Genomic DNA, 21,287 nt, shown 5'->3' with positions numbered 1-21,287 from the left:
CCCGGGTTCGCGCGGTGGGCGCAACCGAGACCCGGAGCCCAGATGGGCAAAGAACAAGAATTCGAGCAGTTGTTCAAGTGCTGGTTTTCTGCTGCCTCTTTAGGGTCTCCACCTCCTAGGGCCAAGCCCGGAGACTCCGGACGCCGAGGTTTCCAGCGGGGGCGGCGGGCGTCCTCCCCCGGCCCCCTCCCCTCGCGGCGCTCGGAGGTCTAAGACTCCGCGCTTCTCCATCAGGTGGAGCAGTGCTCCTCGCTGCCGGTCTCCCCCGCTCCCTCCTAGCCGGCGAACTGCACGCAGGCACCTAACAGCGCCAGGAGGTTAACCGAGCCCCCGGAGGAGGTGAGGCCGAGGACCAGCCCGGGCGGAGGTGGCGGGGCCGCCGTCGGGGCTGGCGCCAGAGCCCGGCCGGCTGTGAGTCCTGCAGGTACCGCTGTGGTTCTCGCTGCCCCACGTGGTGGCTGCTGAAGACTGCCCGTGGTTTTTCCGGTACGCAGGCTTGAAACGCCTTCTGGCCCTTTTAGAGGCAGGCAGCTCACCACTTAATCCAAGCGTTTTTCCCTTTCTGCCGGAGACCGGAGGCTGAGGGGTGGCGGGGGCAGAGGGGCTGGAGGAGGGAACAGGCCCAGCTGGCTGGGGTGGGCGTGGGGGACCGAAGCCAGACCGAGAGTCAGGAGGCCAACCACAGGGACCAGGGGGTGAGGGAAACCAGGCACTCCCTACCTCGGAATCTCCCTCAACCCTCTTTTCCTGATCCAGAGTTAGTGTGTGTGGGTTGCAGGTGCCTGTATGTGAGCCTGATTTCCGTGGATTGCACAGGTCATGACCCAGGGCTCCTGACCTTGGTTCCTAGTATTTATTTCCTTCTGGGTCCGAATTAAGCAAGTCTGGGCCCCAGGCCACTTAGGAATTAGCAATCAGAATTAACAACAGCTTAAAGGATGAATGTCAGTTAAAACATCAAATGTTGCTTTGTAAGGTGCAACCTATATTCTGTAATTATTTGTCTTACTCACAGCAAGGTTGGCCTAAAGAATGATGCCCAGACCTGAAATTTCTTCCTGCCTGCATAGATTCAATGAAAAGCTCCCAGTAAAAGCACGTTTCTATTCGTGCTGTGTTTTCACCTTTGATATGTTATTTGACATGTTATTTAGAATTATTGTTCATCTTTTGCTTGTGTTTCCTGATTGACTCTTCTGTTTTGTTGCATTGTCTGTTATAGCAAGTCCCTGGACTAAGGCAGTGCTGACACTTTATTTAGATACCTTGTTTGCAGTTTACCTGATGGGGTGCCTCTTTTGGGTCCTCTTAGTTTCCTTTGCTAAGCATTTCCCCCCAACCAAAGCTTGCTTACAAATTTCCCTTTGATATGTTTAACAGCCTCTGTTAAAGGGATGCAGTTAAATAAACTATTAAGTGAAGAATAGAAGAGTCAACAGAGCAGACACCTACTAATTTGTAGACCTTTGATGTCAACAACCAGATGTCAGCTCCTACTAGCACACACTTTCACGGGTGCCCCTTCTCTCTTTCTTGTTCATAAATACTAAGGGATGCATTTTTTAAAAAGTTAAGATCCACATGGAAATTTGGAGTTAGAATGTATCTTGTAATCAGCAAAGTCCCCCAAATACGTAATACTTATAAGCTAAGAGTTTCCCCAAAGACCTCCCCAGGTTCCAGTGACAGATGAAAGTAATGACTGATTTTATAACTGTGCGGCACAAATCAAGGAAGCATCTTCCATTTCCCTCTCATTATTCATTACCCCCTTCTTCTGCATACTGCTGTACATTTTTATATGTTGCTTTGTAACTATCCTTATAGTTAGGTGTGTTCTCTGATTTGTAACTGTCCTCATAGTTATAGGTGTTCCACACTAAATTACGAGCTCCTGAAGGCATGGACTCTGCCTGCAATTTTATTTCCCCCAATGCCCTGCTTATACCAGGCATAGCTAAATGTCTATCAAGTAAATAGACCTAGATAAATTTGCTTTGATATCCAGGAGGAAATAGAGTTTGATTTGAATGTGAGTTTGGTGACAGGTAAAAAAAAGACCTGAAGGTTCTTAGGAGGCACTGCCTATGACCTTGGCCTCTCCTTCGCAGTAGGATTCACAGCACCTCTTGGAAAAAAGACACAGAGGGATGGAGCGCTCCTTACAGGAGAGCTTCCAAATGTAAAACCAGGCAGCTCCCCATCCTTGGTAGGAAATGCACAAACCAGGATAATAATAATCAAGGGGCATGTGTCACCCATTTACCTGTTTTCCCTCTAGTTCCTTCATTTTGTTTTCTAGCAGTATCGCAAAGCAAAACCAAGGTGCAAACATCCCCATTTTATTACTGAGCCCCCCTCCTAGGAAAGTCTCAAAAATGCAAACCACGCTTATCTCTTCCCCAACTCGGAGACTCCCGCTGCACATACTGGCCGAATCCTTCTTGGAGAAAGGTGGACACCCCCGAGCCCCCCACCCCACCCCGTGCAAAGTCAAGGCAGGCATATTGTTATACTGAGGCTAGGTACATCCAGCCATCCTTCACTTCACTCCTTTAAACAACATTATGTCCTGTGGACAAAAAGTCACAGCTCCGCTCCCTGTTCAAAATGCCTTTTGGTCAGTGATGGTGACAAAAGCTGAATTTCCCCCCATGGAGGGGGAGAAAGAGAAGGAAAGAAAGAAAGGAGCCTCCCCCCGCCACCACCAGCACACCCTCCTTTTTGCAAAGATCGCCTTTCTCCGAGTGTTTCCTCTTTAATTATGCCCCGTTTCCCCTCCCTCTCCCCCCGCCCCAGCTTCAGTGAAAGGAGCCCTTCTGTCACTCGTCACTCGCTCCCTGGCTCGCTCGCGCGCTGGCTGTGGGAGGAGCCGCCGGAGGAAGCTGGGTGCCTCGGATGCCGAGCGCCAGAGGATGGAGCTGCTCCGAGAGGGGACGTCGCTGACGAGCCCGGCTTCCCGAGGAGGCTAGAAAACAGGCAACTTGCCTCGTCTGGGCTGCGGATCCCCCGAGGCACGGAGCCCCAGGCCACCCGGAGGGACCGACGGACAGACAGACAGATGGTCGGCGCGAACCCGGGAGGACCGCGGCGGAGGCTGAGCAGCACCGCGAGCCGCCCAGCAGGAGAAACTCACCGCGAACCCAAGTTGCCCCACCGGCTTCCCCTCGGCGCGCGGAGGAATGAGACCTTTCCAGCTCGACCTGCTCTTCGTCTGCTTCTTCCTCTTCAGCCAAGGTAGGACCCGTGCGCCGCCCGGAGTTGCAAAGAAAGTCGGCTGGGTTGTCAGGGCTGCGGGCAGAAATTGTGGGCAGGCTTTGGGAATTCGGACTGATGGATGCGTCTCCCGGTGCCCGGCCGAGAGGCACTGGCATCGCCTCTTTGCCTTTGAAAATGCAACAAAATGGTACTGTTTATTTTCCTTCGGAAGGCAGGGCTGCGGGTGGGGAGGGAGGGTGACTTTCTCCCCTCACTTGTCAACATCCAGCTCAAACTCTCCAATGCAAATGAGTTCTTTATGCTCCCTGTATGTTAATTAGGCGGCATCTCTGTGGCCGTGCGGTGCGGTTCTGAACTTCTGGGCGCCTCCTCTCCTCCAGACGCCGGTTGGAGAAGGAGAGGGTCGAGAAGGAGAGCTCTGTTGAGGTGGCTATTTCAGCTCGAGGAAGGTCTGCCTTGCACGGATGTATTCGGAAGGGAAGGCGTGCGGAGGGGGCTGCGATGACCGAATGGAGCGTGGGGGTGATGTGCAGTTTTGGGGAAAGCTTCTAAAGAGTTTCATTGCGTGTCATCCGCTTCTCTGAATAAGAGTGCTTTCTGAGTCCTACACGGCGTTAGATTTCAGGGCAGAAAATGAAATCCGCCCCCCTCCCCCTGGTGCAGACGCTTCCTCTCTGCAGCTTAGTAGTGGCAGAGAAGTCGATGGACTTTCCCAAAAGAATTTGGCCCCCTTGGGCTCCCTGCCCCTGAAAGCAGCCTGGGCCAGTAGCCGTGGAGGGAGGGGAGGACTGTTCCAGAAAAGGATGGCGAGAGTGCCCTCATAGCCAGCAGCATCCGGAGTCACCTGTGGAATTGAGTTTGAGGGACTAGTCAGCCGCTTCCTTTCCCCTCTCCTGGAATGCCGGCCGCTGTCTCTGCCATCTGAGGCGGCGTTTGTGCCAGCCAGCACAGCTCTGGGAGGAACAGGACTCTCTCAGAAAAATCCACAACAGAGCACATCCATCTGTTGATTAAATGAAGGGTAAAAGTTTTCCAGAAAGCACAGCACCGCTATGGGTGGCTGGCTTTGCAAGCAAACAGCATGTCTCCATGCCTCCCCCTGATGAAAGCTGAAACCCATGCCTCCTTCCCGGCTCCTCCGCTGGTGCTTGTGGTCACTGCAGATTTCCCCCTTGTCAAACTTTGCTTCTGACCCTCCTGATTTAACCTGGGGCCCTTCCCCCACCTGGGTGTGCATGTGTCCCTGATTGTATATAACCCTGATGTACACACTCACACACATGCACACACACACACTCATGTATTCATGTGGTTGTGTTGCCTCTCACCAGGGCTCTCTACAACAGCAGGAAGATAAATTGCCTTCCCCAGAGTTTTCAGGCTGAATGAATAAGGACTATCTCAGAACACTGGTATAGAAACAATTTGGGTTCTATTACCACTTGGGGAGATGACCCTCCTTCTTGAATGTGTTTGTGCTCACTTATGGAGACACATACACAGCAGCACACATGCTCTCTCTCCTCGTTTACCTCTTACCATTCACTCACTCAGGAAGTTGCATGTAGAATCCCCAAATAGAGGATCTAACTGGCCGTCCCACACCCAGGCTCCCCGGACCATTGCATGTTTTACTGTGCCCACTGATTGTGCTAGAAGGTTGAGCTGAGACTCTCCTCTAGGTTGACACAAGAAGCCTGTAGCTGTCTAAGTGGTTCTCTGACTATTGGAATCATCGCAGCGTCCATCTTCTATTTTGCTTATTTCTTTCTGGGTATGGAGCTATTTTTTGAGCTGCTCATATAAATCTTTAAATATATGGAGATTAAATGCTCTGTTTCTTCTACTCTTAGCCCCGAGGGCAGTGGGAAGGAACCACAGCATCGTGCAGTTCAGAGTTTCTTGCTCTTCCTGACTATTCTGAGCTTGGCCAGCTTTGCCCACCCTACCAGATGGTAGGTGCATAGTCCACAGGACTCCAGAACAGGGAATTCTGGAGAATTCCTGGACTCCAGAGCAGGTCTAAAGAAAGACAAGGAGACCTAAGTGGACCTGGCCAATGAGAACCCTCTACACTACTGAACGTTGTACGGTAGGGTCCTTGAGTTGACCGTGTCTGACTGCAGGAATGAAGGATCAAGTGGGACAGCATTTAATGGACTTCACTGGGATAGAAGATCTTTTGACTTGATCGGGGGCATTGATGTGAATGTGGATGTTGTTTGTAGTCTTGTGAATTCCCCAGAGAGTTCTATTTGACCCTCTACCCATGTATGCTTAAGGCATATACTATGCCAACCCCTGCCTGGTGCCATATATTTATCAAGGTATCAGATAGAGCATATCCACTTTCAACAGGCCACTAGGGGACTAGCCCCCCTCCCCAGGCTCTGAGTGATGCCCTCTCTCATCCCCCTGACTGTGGTTGCACCCCACCCGACACACACACTGAGCCACGCCATCAGATGCCACTTCCTGCGTGCCTTCCTCCCGGGATGCTTTCCAAGGAAATGTGCTGAGACTCAGGGATGGCCCTCGACTTGGAGAAAACAAATGCCCAGGGCTCTTTTAAGGGCTTTCTGTGGCCCTCTACTGACACATCCGTCTGCTGTCCCACGCCTCTCACAATGGGAACCTGCATGTCATTCTGGAGTCACTGGAAACAACTCTCATGTGTCCCATACAGAGGGGATGCTCCAAACAGCACTCCGAAGACTTTAAAAGCAAAACACTTAAGTCAACTCTTAGAGTCATTTCAATCCTCCTTTCTCTTTTAGTTTGTCGAATGTCTATTCAACGTTACTTTTTTTTCATACCCCCTCTTTAGAGAGTGAAATTTGGGTATCATTTATGTTAGTGATATACTATACCCCTAATCTTGTAAACTTTGGGCTTTTCAGATAGATTGAGATTAAGTATGTGTTGGCCACTCTTGAGGTGGCCGTAGAAAAGCCAAATGGCATGCCTCCGTTCCCGCCCAGCTGGTGTCCCCGGGCCCAGCTCCCCACAAGGCAGTGGAGAGGTGTCAGCGACTGCTGTTTGTGGGTTTCTCCCTTGCTGGGGCTGCCTCTTCCTCCGCTGTCAGGACGGCATGCTCCATACAGAGAGGGATAATGTCACAGCACAATTTGCCTCCCGCAGAGAAGAAGCATGTTCTGCCCCTGGGTGAAAAGGAATTGATTCTCTTGTCATCCACGCGCTTGGAACTCGTTCTGTCTTTCCCTTTATCATTTTGGTTTGCCCACCACGATTTCCTTCTCTGCCCTCCTTCATCTTCAAGACCTGGCCCATCCAGCCTGCACATCCACATTGTAAATGTCTTTAGAGGGACGATGTCCCAGCAGGACTGGGGACACCCTGCTTCCTGTCAGATCTCAGGTTCTGAGACTGTTCAGGGAACATGTGGTGGTACAGACTCAGCGCCTCCTACTTCGGCCGCTCCTAGGAAACACGCCCTCTTGCCTGCTCTGTGACGCTTCGCTCTAGCATCCCGGAGTGTCCTGTCCTGCCTGGTGACTTGATGGGTCTGAAAGTTCTAATTCTCGGGAGTCCGCTCTCTTATTGGCTTTGTGTGTGCGCCGTGCTGCTCTGGATGTTTTGGGGCAAAAGCGAAAACTTGCACTTGCCCATCAGTGGCATCTCTAAGTTGAGGATTAATCCGGGGTGCCATCTTCCTGTTGGGAAGATTCTCAACCACTTGCTGTCCTGACTTGCTGGCAGAAATCACCAGAAGGGCTGTCAGATGGCCATCAGAGGGGCAGAGGTTCTTGGTGATGCGAATCTCCAGGGAAATAGAAGAGCGACATGCAGAGAGAGGGTAAAATAGGGTGTGAGAAGAGAGAGGGGCCAGGATGAAGGGGGCCAGGCTGGGGCTGACAGGAAGCATGAGAACAGAGGAGCAAGGGCCAGAGGCTTCAACTGGCAAGAAACTCCCTTGGTGGGGAGGCTTAGAAAACAGCATGAGCGTGTCTGAGGCAGCCAGGAGTATGGAGGAGACGCTGGGGGTACAGGCTGAGAAGGCGTTAGAAAAGGAAACTGGGAGTGAGCAGCAACTTTGGAAGCATTTATCATTACCCAGAAATGTCATAGAACAAAGGATGGGGCAAGGAATAAGTGTGAGGCTTCCCCCACGGGCACCCCAAGTGGTCTGATGGCTTGTCTAGAGGGGTAGAGTCAATGCACAGATGCCAAGGGTGTGGGACCACTTCTTCTTTCAGAGACATCCTGGGTGACGGGGACTTGGGCATGTCTGTTGGGTCTGGGGGTGGTCACGGTGTCTGCTGCCTGGTGGGGAGTTCTCAGCTGCCAGCCAGACCTATAGAGAAGGGAGGAGAAATGTCCCAGGGGGAGAGGGGCGTGGGCTGGGGTCAGGGCCTTCACACTGCACTTAGGATCCCACAGGGGCCTCCCTCTGGGGTTACAGAGACAGATCTTGCCTGGAACATGGCAGCAGTGAGCCAGGCTTGCCACCAAGGAGCCCTCTGCCTGGTGCGCCTGTGTTGGTAGGAGCCAGGGCCAGCAGGGGACCGGGTGGAACAGGGCAGTGTGCCTGAAGATGCAATTTTTCTTTTTTGTTCAGCCCAGTGGGGGTGACTTAGGCGGCATTATGTTTGCAGCCCCAAAAAAGCACATGAATAATCCCTAGTGAATTCAAGAGATTTCAATAGCAAAATAATAACAATACTAATGATTCCTTTGATTTGCAGAGTACTTTTCTTCCAAGGAGATAAAAAGATAAACTGTTTTGGAAACATGAACGAGGAAAGAAAATTGCCTGTGATGGAGGATTGGGGAGGAGGGTCAGGAGCATTCATTTTAGGGTCTCCGGGTAATTGGTGGGGGGAGGGGTTTACATGGACTTAAGCATCATTTCTCAGCTGTTGTCCTTATCCGTCTAAGATGCTGAGATGTCTTTTGGGTGAAAAATCAGTGCAGGCCTTTTAAATCAAGGTCAGTCTAGAAATAATGGGACCCTGAATTCCACTGCTGCCCCCCTCCCCACCAGGAATAGGCCTGTTCTAATTGGAGGAGATCAGCAAGACCAGAAACTTGCTGAAATGCATACAGGGACTCTCACCACTGTGCCAATCTTGACCATATTGGTGGTTCTCCAAGCAGAATAATTGGGGCCTCAGTGATCCCTCAAAGTCAGTGGGCTCCCCAGCATCCATGGAGCTGCTGCCCTGGGGACATCTGCACCGGCAAGTTTCATATCACATCACCACTGTCCACAAGGGAGCAAGGAGCTAAGCCTGCCAGCATCCTGTGCCAGGCTGTGATGACTTCGCCGGGTATTCCAAATGGAGTGGGATTTTGTTTCCAGTTAGGGGAATGATGCCGCGTCTACTGCATTGAGATGGTATACAGCTCTGTATGTCATCGTGTGTCATCTCCTTTTCCCTGGGGGAAGCCTGTTTGGTGAGCCCATCAAATCAGAATATAGATGCCTTATGGATCACTGGAATACTTCTGTCACATGCGGGCAAAGGACGCTAGGTCCCACTTTCTGCTCAGCTTGAGGAGTAAACAAAACACACACAGTTGCCATAGACTGGGGATCTCCACCACCATATTTAACATTAGCTTTTTACTTCTAACCCACTGAAAGAGCTAAGGATCAAATATGATGCTTTTTCCCCCTTTTCTTCCTCTGTCAATGGTAAAAGTGCATATTCTGGCTGTATACTTTTAGAAGTCAGTAAATGTCAATATTAGTTAAGTGTTTCCTTTATATCACTGCAATTTAGCATAAGCTGCTTGGAAACAAATGTGTTCCGTAAGCATACAGTGTTTCCGTGAGTACACAGTCAATACCACTATGAGGATTAAATAAATGTCAGCTTTCCCTGGGCACACTGGTAACGAGTTAAAACCATGGAAATAGTGGCCAGCAGGAGCGACTGCTGCTCCTTACAGAAGTCTTGTGTTGCAGCTTGGCTGGGACATGGAGTCTGGGAGATGGACATTCATCCATCTCTTGGCTGGATATTAAGGCAAGGGAGGAGCCAAATGTAGACACCTCCTGACATTCCACAGAGAGATTTTTCCTAGGAGTCCAGAAGCCTTACCATGCCCACTTCAAGCCTACTCCCATCCAGGAACTCCCGGTCCACACACACACACATACAACACTTACTGCTAAAATGTAGTGATGTCCAGAGCTTAACAACACATCAGCCATTTTCCTGAAATGGGAGATGAGCTTTCCCTCTAATCTTCCACCTGGTGTTACTGTCCTCATGGGCAAAGTGAAGGAGATTTCACCTGAGGTTGTTTATTTGATGACTGAAACAAATGCTGCCATGGCATGCATTTGTCACTATTGAAAGGAGGTGTGCGCATCAGGCCGGATTATCTCGATGGTCTGCTTACTTGGCCTGTGTTCACTGGACAGATGTTGCAAGTTCACATTCTTTCTAACGAATGTCTAGAAGACAAGAATTTGAAATCTGGTGCTGACAGTTGCAGCAATGACTACCAAACATCATTTTCGCCTTTCCACACTCTTCCCCGGGGGCTCCATGCAGTCTGGGTCTCAGAGGGCCTCGTTTCTTTCTCCTTCCTTTGTGATGAAGCACCTTTGTATGACACCAAAGCTCCATCCTGTCCACTCAGCCAGCCCTCGTTGGGGGCCTACTGTGTGGTGGGCACTGTGCCAGGGGCTTTTGATGGGAAGATGACTAAGGGTGTGTTTCTGCCCCAGGGGAGCTCTCAGACTAGTCGGGGAGCAGACAGTTGGACTTGTCATTACAGTTCAACAGCTCAGAGCAGTCAGAGTGTTCTGAGAACAGCGGGGTTGGCTGAAGGTGTTAACAAAGGCTTCGCAGAGGAGGTGAATTGATCGTAAAAGATGTCTAGGGTTCTTCCGATGCTGCAAAGAAAGAGGGTCCCAGGTGGTACCTCAGAGAGTGTGCACAAGTCAGAAGGTAGAACAGGCATGTCAGGGTTCAGAAGTAGTGGTTTACTTGGGGGCTGGGATGCTGTGTGATGAGGAAGCTTGTGAATGGTCGTGAATACCGCGCTAAATATTTTGAGGATGGCTTGTCAGCATTAAGTCTATTCTTTAGAAAAATCATTAGTGGCTGTAATCCTCTCTATACTATGGGTTCAATGGACAAAAAAAAAAAAAAAAAGAGAGGGATCAACATGTTATCTTTCTTGGTACTCCCTGTGTTTCAAAAGGGGCTTAAAAAGGAGAATTGAATGGAAATATGCTCACTCATCTTCCTACATAGTAATGTGTAAAAGGATGGACAAGTGAGCAAGAGAATAAGTGGGAAGTTATGACTTTCACTGTTAGTCTAGATTCTAGAGGGAAGGCAGAGAAGGGTAGTAGGTAGATGCATAGTAAAGGACTGGATAAAGAATGTGGACGGGACCATGGAGAAGGCAGAAGCAGGGATGGTCAACTACACACTGGACTGTCAGTCAGACGGACTGTGCCAGGAATGAGGGTTTCCAGTTTCTGGGGCCCCTGGCAGGCTAGGTTGAGGTGGAGGCAGCCTGAGGACGAATGGTAAATAAAAAAGGGAGACTGAGACAGGATGAGACAAGCAAGAGGTGCCTGGGGACAGTCTGCCAGGGATTTCTTTCCTCTTCTTAAGAGGCAGCTAAGCTTCCCTGGCTTTGCGGGCAGCAAGGTTACAAGCTAAATGATTGTACTCAGAGGTTAGAAATGCTTACCGATCTCTAGCAGCAAGTAACCTTTCATTCAAGAGTAAAGAACGTCATCAGGTCCACCCGCGTGTTTTACACTCTGGTCTGTTCTCTTCAGGAAACGACAGGGCGGGGGGAGGTGGTGCTGGCAGGACAAGCTCAGGGGTGAAGCCAAACCCTGCATCATTGTGCAGGAAGGAGACCGTGACACCTCCAAGAGTGTCCACAGCTAACCCTAGTGTCTCCTGAAAGGCTCAGACTGGAATTCGGGCCATCAGAAATGGAGGAGTCAGCAGGGACAGCAGGATCTACTGTATAGCACAGAGAACCATATTCAATGTCCAGAGTCCCTAATAGAAAAGAATACTAAAAAGAATGCATATGTGCGTACAACTGAATCACTTTGCTCTACAGCAGAAATTAATGCAACATTGTAATTCAACCATACTTCAGTAAAAATAATAATAAAGTGAATCTCCTGCTGGCAAATAATAATAATGATAATGGAAGAGTTGGTTCCTATGAAGGAGATTGAAGAATAGACTCAGTTCAGTTCAGTTGCTCAGTCATGTCCAACTCTTTGCAACCCCATGAATTGCAGCACGCCAGGCCTCCCTGTCCATCACCAACTCCCAGAGTCCACCAAAACCCATGTCCATCAAGTCAGTGATGCCATCCAACCATCTCATCCTCTGTCGTTCCCTTCTTCTCCTGCCCTCAATCTTTCCCAGCATCAGGGTCTTTTCAAATGAGTCAGCTCCTTGCATCAGGTGGCCAAAGTATTGGAGTTTCAGCTTTAATATCAGTCCTTCCAAAGAACACCCAGGACTGATCTCCTTTAGGATGGACTGGTTGGATCACCTTGCAGTCCAAGGGACTCTCAAGAGTCTTCTCCAACAGTTCAAAAGCATCAATTCTTTGGTGCTCAGCTTTCTTCACAGTCCAACTCTTACATCCATACATGACCACTGGAAAAACCATAGCCTTGACTAGATGGACCTTTGTTGGTAAAGTAATGTCTCTACTTTTCAATATGCTGTCTAGGTTGGTCAAAAGTTTCCTTCTAAGGAGTAAGCGTCTTTTAATTTCATGTCTGCAATCACCATCTGCAGTGATTTTGGAGCCCAGAAAAATAAAGTCAGCCACTGTTTCCCCATCTATTTGCCATGAAGTAACTCCGGGAGTTGGTGATGGACAGGGAAGCCTGGCATGCTGCAATTCATGGGGTTGCAAAGAGTTGGACATGACTGAGTGACTGAACTGAATTAAACTGAACTGATGGGACCGGATGCCATGATCTTAGTTTTCTGAATATTGAGTTTTAAGCCAACATTTTCAGTCTCCTCTTTCACTTTCATCAAGAAGCTCTTTAGTTCTTCTTCACTTTCTGCCATAAGAGTGGTGTCATCTGCATATCTGAGGTTATTGATATTTCTTCCGGCAATCTTGATTCCAGCTTGTGCTTCCTCCAGCCCTAGATGACATCAGAATTCCAAGAGTTCCTAAATATTATCTATTAACAGCAAGCTATTTAGACAACACATTCTTCTACCATCTTCTACCATCTAGGAGGTCTGTGATGTGTTACAGATCTCTTTGTCCAGCTCATTTTCTTGTAGGTACTAGACAGATTCCTTGGGTTGTGGTTGGTGGCAGCAGCAGCGGCCATAATTACGGTGGTCAGGATGACAATGATGATAATTTAGTGTTTTCACATGACCTTCCACAAGCGGTACTTCATTCATCACCGTGATAGCAGTGAGAATCATCTATAGTCATAAACCTCGGAGAGGTTCAGCTGCTTGACCGCACTGGCTCCCCATCCAGCTGACTGTGTGGTCCAGAAGCCTTCGTGCATCTCAAGATGCTGGTGGATCCGCATCAGCAACATGGACAGATGCAGGAGAGGCTGCTAAGCTGGGGCCTGAGATGAGCCATGTTCTTAGAACCTGTGTGAGTCCTCAGTGCCCAGGCACAGAGGAAGGCATTGGGGGTGCCCTATGGAAATTGGGAAGCTGACCTTTGAACCGTGACCCCAAGTTGCAGCTCTCTCTCTTGTTTTGACTCCAGACTCTTCCTGAGTTGATCCCTTCCTTTGTCTGACTTTCAGCGTTATCTTGAGGGTTCAAGGTTTCCAGGCCTCTCTTGCCAGGGAGAAATGACAGGTTGGCCTTTTGGGTTGAATAGCAACCAAGGAGATGCTACCTGGGAAACTCCTTTTGTGGCTGTTCTGACAAAAATGAAAGCAAACACAAGGCTGGTTGATTAAAACCTCCATTTCTTTTATACCCTGTGTGTCACATACTACTCAGCACATAGGAGATGAATGAATATTGAAATACTGAAACATGGACTTCCCTTGCAGTCCAGCAGTTAAGACTCCATGCTTCCACTGCAGCAAAGCGCAGGTTCGATCCCTAGTCAGGGAAGTTCTGCATGCCACGAGTGTGGCCAAAAAAATGAAATGTGGGGAAAAGTGAAAGAAAGAAAAAGCAGTCCGTCTGACACCCCCACCTCACCACGCACCACAGCAGAAGCTGAGACGCCCCCACGGAGGACAGAGGAAAGACCCCGAGAGTTTAAAGTATGGTCTTGCCCTATAGAAAGCTCTTCCTCTCCCAGCAAGGCCTTGAATGGCCATCGGGTCACCAGGAACACTGCCAAGAGAAATACCCTCTGGCAGCCACTGACCCCTCCCAAGAAACAGTTGGGCCTTCTGTTCTCTCCCGCATGCCAGTGCCCATCTCTGTCAGCCACCTGCACCTGTCACGGGGGTCGCAGCTCCGGCACAGTGTGACAGGCCACCTGTCACCTTTGGCGATGCTGGGAGCTATGGCAGCTTCAGAGTGACATGGGGCCGGGCTGGCTCATCATGCAGGCGTGCAGGGGACAGGAACTTGAGTTGTCTCCTGGGGGCCCGTCCCAGTGCTGCACAGGGAGCGACCGCCTTCCTTCCCTGCCCCACTGTCCTGGTCACAGAAGGAGAACAACTGCCAGTTAACCTCCCCGTGGCTTTGTTCTCCACATCCGAGGGCCCGCACTTTTCTGTGCCTCGCTTAAGGATGCTGGAGTCTACCCCACGATCACAGGAAGTGCCATTTCTTTGGGGAGCTGGATTCTGAAGTCTTTGTCTTGCATAAGACACTGGGTCCGTGTGTCTGGTGGGGAGAGGGCCTGTGTTTGTCTTAGGACCACATTGGTCAAGAGCTGGTGGAACATTAAACAGAAAGTTTTGGGATCTTAAAAACCAGGTGAGCTCTGCAGTTCCTACATCTGCCTGATGGTGGCAGCAGCAGCGCTTGCAAAGCCCAAGAGTGAGCTGAGAGCAGGCGGCCCAGGGCTGTCCCTTAGTACCAGGAAGAGAGAGAGGCTCCCAGGCCAGGGTACCAGGGCCCCTCTCTGCCCCGGGCCACCGGGCTGGGGCAGCTGAGTGTGGGCAGAGGGCATGGGAGGGAGGCGCAGGCTTTCCTGGGGGCAGAGGCTCCCCAAGGAGGCTCCCTTCCTTTCTCCTCTTTCTGATGGATAAGAGGGCAGAGCGCTAAGGGGAATACATGCCTGCGTGGAATGGCAGGAGGTAGGTGGGCACAGTTAAAAGTGCTCAAGAGGCTTGGAAGAGCTACAGAGAGAGGGGGTGAGAGAGCTCTCAGCTAACGAGGTCTGTCCTGGGGGTAATGGGGGGGCTAGTCCTCCCAGGCGGGCGGCTGGCAGCCAGGAATCCTGCTTCTCCCCAGGAGAGCCCATGCCCCTCTCAAGTGTTTGCCCCTTTAATGATCCAGGAGCCAGTATTTCTGCTGCTGCTCCCCTCCGCTGCTGAAAAAGCCAAACAAACATGCTAAAATTAGTCCTCATTATCCCTGATCTCCTGGGCAGGCTCAAGAGGAGTCACTCTGTTTTTTTACCTCTGGACTGAAACAGTCACCATTAAAAAATTGCTGTGAGCCGTGGCTGCTTGTTTGAAAGTGTGTCTTTCTGGGCAGGGTAACCAAATCCTGAAGTGGGCACTGGTAACTGATGCCCTGTGCTCTGTCTGAGGGAAGTGGAGGAGTCCTCTCGGCCCCAAGAACTCCTAGTCTCTTCCTTTATCTTCTAGGGGGAGGCAGCTGCCTTGTTTACCTTTTGAGAATTACAAGCAGGATGGACCAAAGGCTCAGGGTCAAACCACAAGCATCATAAACTAAGATAGTGGGCTGTGAGATAAAGGAAGGACGAGGTATCTTTTGAGCATCCCTCACCAGTCTCCTCTGTGTAGCCTGAGGGGCTGGTGGAACTGGCCGTTTATGTTGCCTGAAATGGTCAGACGTTGTGTGGCCGACCATTAGGTCTCAGTTGCCAGTGGGATTAGATGAGGTTTGCTCAAGCCCGAGCAGCCTCCCACACCTGAGTCACCACCAGCGTCCCTCACTACTTTCTCAGGAGCCAGGAGAGCTGCCATCTGCCCAGTCCTCACTGCCTGTCTTCCTGAGGGCGGGAGAGGTTGCAATAGGGTTGGGAGGAGGTAGGATGCTCTATCCATTCTGCTAACAGCTCCACTGGCACATAGGGGTGAGCATCTCATGTCAGAGAAGAAAACCATTGGCATCAGGTTTGCAAAACCTCATTTGAAACTGCAGATTGGATGCTAACACAGGTCAGAGAGGCAAGCAGAGCTGTGTAATTTGAGAATTTGCCAAAAAATAATAGAGGTGTCTCTCTTCCCCATAGGAAAAGGTGTTGCAGCAAGGTGATCCTCTGCTTTGCTGTCCCCCAATTTGGCCACTTGATGCCCTTTCTCCTTTTACAAACATAGTCTTCCTTCTGGGCCCCTTCCATAGAGAGCTTTTCTGTTCTTGATGAGAATGGAAAAGAAGCAAAACTTCTCATAGTCTCCTTGTGTTTCTCTAATATTGATGCCCTAAGCAGTCCATTCTGAAGGAGATCAGCCCTGGAATTTCTTTGGAAGGATTGATGCTAAAGCTGAAACTCCAGTACTTTGGCCACCTCATGCGAAGACTTGACTCACTGGAAAAGACTCTGATGCTGGGAGGGATTGGGGGCAGGAGGAAAAGGGGACGACAGAGGATGAGATGGCTGGATGGCATCACCGACTCAGGACGTGAGTTTGAGTGAACTCCCGGAGATGGTGATGGACCTGGAGGACTGGCGTGCTGCGATTCATGGGGTTGCAAAGAGTCGGACACGACTGAGTGACTGATCTGATCTGATCTGATCTAAAGCTGGAACCAGCCATGGGAAAGCGCTGTTGAGGCCTGTGGCCAGGTCCTTTGCTGAGTTTGCCTGCATTCACCTACTTAATCCTCTCAGCCACGTGATAAAAAGCCAGGCCTGTCATAACCTTTTGCAGATGAGAACTACTAAGACTTAGATTCCATAACTTGCCCATAGGTCATACCACCACGGACTGTAGCCCACCAGGCTCCTCTGTCCATGGAATTCTCCAGGCAAGAATACTGGAGTGGGTTGCCATTTCCTTCTCCAGGGGATCTTCCCAACCCAGCGATCAAGCCCAGGTGTCATGCATTGCAAACGGACATTTTACCATCTGAGCCACTAGGGAAGTCCAGTAAGCATAGGACCATCACTTCAGAAATTTGGATGAAGACCCAAATCCTTTGCTGCCCATCCCTTGAGGAGGAATTCTGGTCCCACGGGTCTTTTGTAAGCCACAGAAACCTCTGGCATCACCTCTGGTCCTTCTCCTTCCTAACGTGTAGGACTTGGGAAAAAGCACTGATAAAAATGAAAGAAGTCATCTCCCCTTATGCAAAAGCACGAGTAAGAATTTGAGAAGCTTTCCTCCATGGCTGGCGCTGCTCTTTACCTCCACCGCTCTCCAGTTCAGCTTAACGTTTTGAAAGCTAAGTGCTAATTTCTTCATGAGAATCTACCACCTAACTTTCCCTCTGTGGATTGATTTTTTTAAAAAAAGTGAAACCCCATTCTGCTTAGGGAGAAGTTAGCCTGGTATGAGCCGTGCCCTGTGAGAACGGAGCTACTCCATAGGAAAAGAAACTCAGGACATCAAAACCCTCCTTTGTGTCAAGTCTAGAAGAATGAAAATGTCAGAAGACCACATGCTTCTGAAATGATTAATACTGGTCGTTAGGAAGAAACAGAAAGGACTCTTGGAAAGCAGAGGAGTCTGCATGCTGTTCAGCCTTCGACTCTCCTCGCTTTGGATCCTGCTGCAGGTACATCTTATCTTGTGTCAGAAGTTATTTCTGAAGATGACTTGTATTTACCTAGGCCGTGCTTGAAATCATAATATTGATTTAAAATAGACACTTATGATAAACTAGCAAAACATGAAAGTTCTTCGAAGTTTTCAGAGCTCCTTTAGATCGAATCAGAGGAATATAAAGGAAAAATGCCAGGCTGGAAGATCCCCACGTGAAAGATGAAACCCTCTTTCTTATTCCACCAACTAAGTCCTTTAGTGGAACACACGGATCACATCAGCAGTGTGCTGTCAGCCGTTGCCGGGGCTCCAAATCCACCTGGATGCCCGCTTCTCTGGACATGAGCTTTGCCTTGGGTTTTCCTCTTCATCAAATCAGGGCAGGGGTATTTACAGATAGAAATCCATACTTTATAACTGAAAGCAACTGAATGCTGAGCTGATCAGAATCAAGAAATATCATCCAGAGAAGCCGATTCCTGTCCTTGCCTGTTCTTCTGTGAATAATAATAGAAAATTTGCATTCCCCTCTCATTATTAGCAGATATTTATTTTCTAAAAAGTCCACACCACCGAGTTCTTGTCAAGGAAAATAAAAATATATACACTGCTGTATTTTTAAGTGCAAGGAGATCAACTACAAGAAGGAGATCACACTAGTCAATCCTAAAGGAAATCAACCCTGAATATACATTGGAAGGACTGATGTTGAAACTCCAGTACTTTGGCCATCTGATGGAAGGGGATGACAGAGGATGAGATGGTTGGATGGCATCACCGAATCAATGGATGTAAATGTGAGCAAACCCTGGGAGGTAGTGGAGGAGAGGGGATCCTGGTGTGCTGCAGTCCATGGGGTCACAAATAGACACAACTTAGCGACTGAACAATGAAATTTTTAAGTGCAATTGTCTTAGTCTTCTCACACTGTCAACATCTTAGTCTGAGTCTGATATCGTCTGCCTTAAATGTTTACACAGGCAGGGCAGGGCTGTTTACATCTGTAAGAGCTGTTGCAACCCAGGTGGCGTTAGTGATGAAGAACTCTCTGGCCACGGCAGGAGATGCAAGAGAGGCGAGTTCGATCCCCAGGTCCAGAAGATCCCCCGGAGGAGGGCATGACAATCCACTCCAGTATTCTTGCCTGGAGAATCCCACAGACAGAGGAGGCTGGGCTATAGTCCATAGGGTCGCAACCATATGAACTGGAAATGTTTTTTCAAATCCCAATATGAATAACCTTTATAGCAAACAGTTTTGCTGCTTTTGTTGAGTAGGTTTCAGTGAATGTGAATGTCTACCAGACACCAGTGTGGAGGTCACGACTTTCCCTCAGTAAACACTGAGATACTTTAAAATAACAGCTTCACAGATGCTTGTCCATAAAAGGAAAACAGGTTTCTGGTGGTGCATTTTCTGGCACCGGACTGCCCTGGATCCACTCTACCCCTCACACCCAACCTTGCTTCATGTAAATCCTGATATATTAACTTATTCTGTACAAGGAGTCTTGTTCTTTTAAACAGTTCATGAGGTTCCCATGGCAAGTACACGGAGATGGTGAAGTACAGGGAAGTCTGGTGTGCTGCATTCAATGGGGTCGCAAGGAGTCGGACGTGACTGGGCGACTGAACAACAACAGCGAGGGGCCTTGAGAGCAGTTTTCAACCAGTGGAAGCAAGATGACTCATGAAAGCTGCCTCTCAGAGTTTTTATTCAATATATTGTGTTATCTTAGAATGACTTTGATGGTGAGAATAGACCTGGGAGTTCCATGGATCCTGAACTAAGAAGGACTTCCCTGGTGGCTCAGATGGTAAAAATTCACCTGCCAGTGCAGGAGACCTGGGTTCGATCTGTGGGTCAAGAAGATTCCCTGGAGAAGGAAGTGACAACCCACTCCAGTATTCTTGCCTGGAGAATCCCATGGACAGAGGAGCCCGACGGGCTACATTCCATGGGGTCACAAAAGAGCTGGGCACAGCTTAGCGACTCAACAACAACAACAGCCTGAGCTAGGAAACCAGACAAGCGCTAGGGCCAAGAACATGCAGTTTAGAACATAGCAGCTTTACCCAGCCATCACCGAGACACACTCTGAGAATCGTCCCTTTCCGTGTGACTCTCAGCCCTGACGCCCTCAGGGATGCCAGGAGAGCTGTGATGATCTGTGCTGACAGGATAGACCTTAGCTCAGGACAGTGGGGTGTTTTTTTTCCACCTGTGCTTCAGGGATGTGTATTTTAAGCCAAGGCTGTACACCAGAGTTGCTCATGACCATAAAAGATGGATTTTCTGTTTGGTCCAGATTCCACATGTATATAATAATGTACCCTGAGAGTCCTTGTTATGTTGTTGTTGCTTTAAAAAAAAAAAAAAAAAAACTCTTCAAGGTCAATACAACCTCAGACATCGATATTTGCTTCATTGTGAACTGGGATCTACTAGTTGCTCACTGTCATTTTAGCTTTCAGTTCATAAAAAAGGATGTTTTCATCACTAGGCCTCTGGGCCTCTTTCTTCAACCTGGATCACCGATAGGAAACTGGATGCAAGAGCTGATGAATATGGCGACGGGAGGAGAGAGACGTGGGGCCAGTGCCTGATTTGAAGACACCCTCAGCCTCTCCAGGGGCCACTGAGTGTGCACTGTGCGTGTTCCCAGATGTCTCAGTGACGACGTGATAGGAGAGTGGAAGAGGGAGAAAGACACAGGTGCAACCCTCAGGTTCGTGAGGAGAGACAGACGGACAGACAGAAAGACTGAGGAGCTGAGACTCATGTGGGAGACAGATAGTCTGGTCTCCCAGAGATCAGAAGACTGTAGGGTTCAAAGAACAGCTTTAACTCTCCCGACCCAGATGGGGACCATGAAGGCACACACTTGAACAGAATAAGGTTTAAAAATTTTATTATGAAGTTCTTGAGTAGCTTAGCCATAAAGATGGGCAAGTGTCCCAGATTGGGGTCACAGAGGTCTCTGTCTTTTAAACGGTTGTCGTTCCTTTGATGGCATCCCAACACCTTCAGGATGAAAGATCTTCAGGACAGAAATCAGGCCTCCCTCTTCTCTCATGCACCCTTCACTCCAGCCCAGCTGAGCTGGGGGCATCTCTGAGTGCCCTCTGCTCCCTCACATGTCTTGGTTTCCTCACCTAATTTCCTTCCCCCTTGGAAATGTTACTGACCAGGGTGCTTGGCCTCCTTAATCAATAGAAATTGACCAGAGGCCAGGCAAGAAATTCAGACCAGACTTTATTGGGGCCCCTACCAGTTTCTCTTGCTCTCTCACTTGATCAGGGAAGCCGAGCTGGTTCCTTATATGGAGTGACGGTAGGGGTGTGTCCAGGGCTCAGGCTCGATGGGTGCCTTAAGTGGTCTGCCCACCCCTTTGGGGGTGGTGTGTGTACGAAGCATGCGCAGTACCCTGCTTTTTTCCTAGTTCTTCAGAAGTGGCGTTGGGCTTTTTGATTTCCTTGTATCTTGTTGTTGATAATTGGCCCCAACTGGCATGCATGCAGTAATTTTTAGTCCCTTATAGTTTCTTTGTATTTTGTTACTTGAGGATACATTTGTCCAGGTGCAGGCACTAGGGCAAAGTGTCCCACGTCCCAGCCTGCCTCACTAGGACCTCCCCTTTCCCCCATGTTGGTCTGGCTAACTTCCACCCTAAGGGTCAGCTCACCTTGCCTCCTGGAGGGCTTCCCTGACCTCCCTCCTCACAAGGAAATAGAGCTGCCCTTCCTGCCTCCTTCCAAGCTCTCTTGTCACCCCGTATTGAAGTGGCTTTTTCCTGTCTGCCTTCCGTTCAGAACTGTGAGCTCCTGGAAGGCGAGGGCTTGCCCTGTGATCTCGGTTTGTGCAGAGACCCTGCTAGTCCAGTCATCACGCATCTCGTGCTCCGCACGTGGGGAGAGGATGGAGTGTGTCAGTCTGCATAGCTTCTGCCTTTCATTTGCCACCCTCTGTGTCGTGGCCCTCTTCTGTGAAAGGGACCCAGGCATCCTCTCCCACCTGCCTCCAGAGGTGTTCCTGAGGGAGGCGTGTTTTCAATCACTGTGAAGGTCACTAAGCACAGAGGATGTATTCGCCACCCTCTGGTGCAGCATGTCCAGATGTGGTGAGCTGGTGCCCAAGGCCAGGACAGGTCTGCTCGGATCCTCGGTCTCTTTTCAGGGCAAGACACCACATGGCTTTCTCGGGAAGCAGGTGAGGCCAGGAGACCTTTCTCAACAGG

The 21,287-nt window shown here is 49.6% G+C and overlaps 1 protein-coding gene across 3 annotated transcripts in view; it reads left to right on the top strand.

Annotated features, from left to right (window-relative positions):
- The first annotated feature begins 2,808 nt into the window (after positions 1–2,808).
- Positions 2,809–21,287, top strand: part of KIRREL3 (kirre like nephrin family adhesion molecule 3) — a 604,306-nt gene continuing 585,827 nt past the window's right edge. For 2 of the 3 annotated variants that reach the window (XM_024987341.2, XM_024987340.2), the window contains exon 1: positions 2,809–3,237. In XM_024987341.2, the coding sequence (XP_024843109.1) occupies positions 3,183–3,237 (55 nt within the window). In that variant the 5' untranslated portion in view covers positions 2,809–3,182. 3 annotated transcript variants of the gene reach the window in all.

The sequence above is a fragment of the Bos taurus genome, chromosome 29 (assembly GCF_002263795.3).
Source record: "Bos taurus isolate L1 Dominette 01449 registration number 42190680 breed Hereford chromosome 29, ARS-UCD2.0, whole genome shotgun sequence".
Classification (NCBI taxonomy): domain Eukaryota; kingdom Metazoa; phylum Chordata; class Mammalia; order Artiodactyla; family Bovidae; genus Bos; species Bos taurus.
This window is presented reverse-complemented; position numbering and strand designations above follow the sequence as displayed.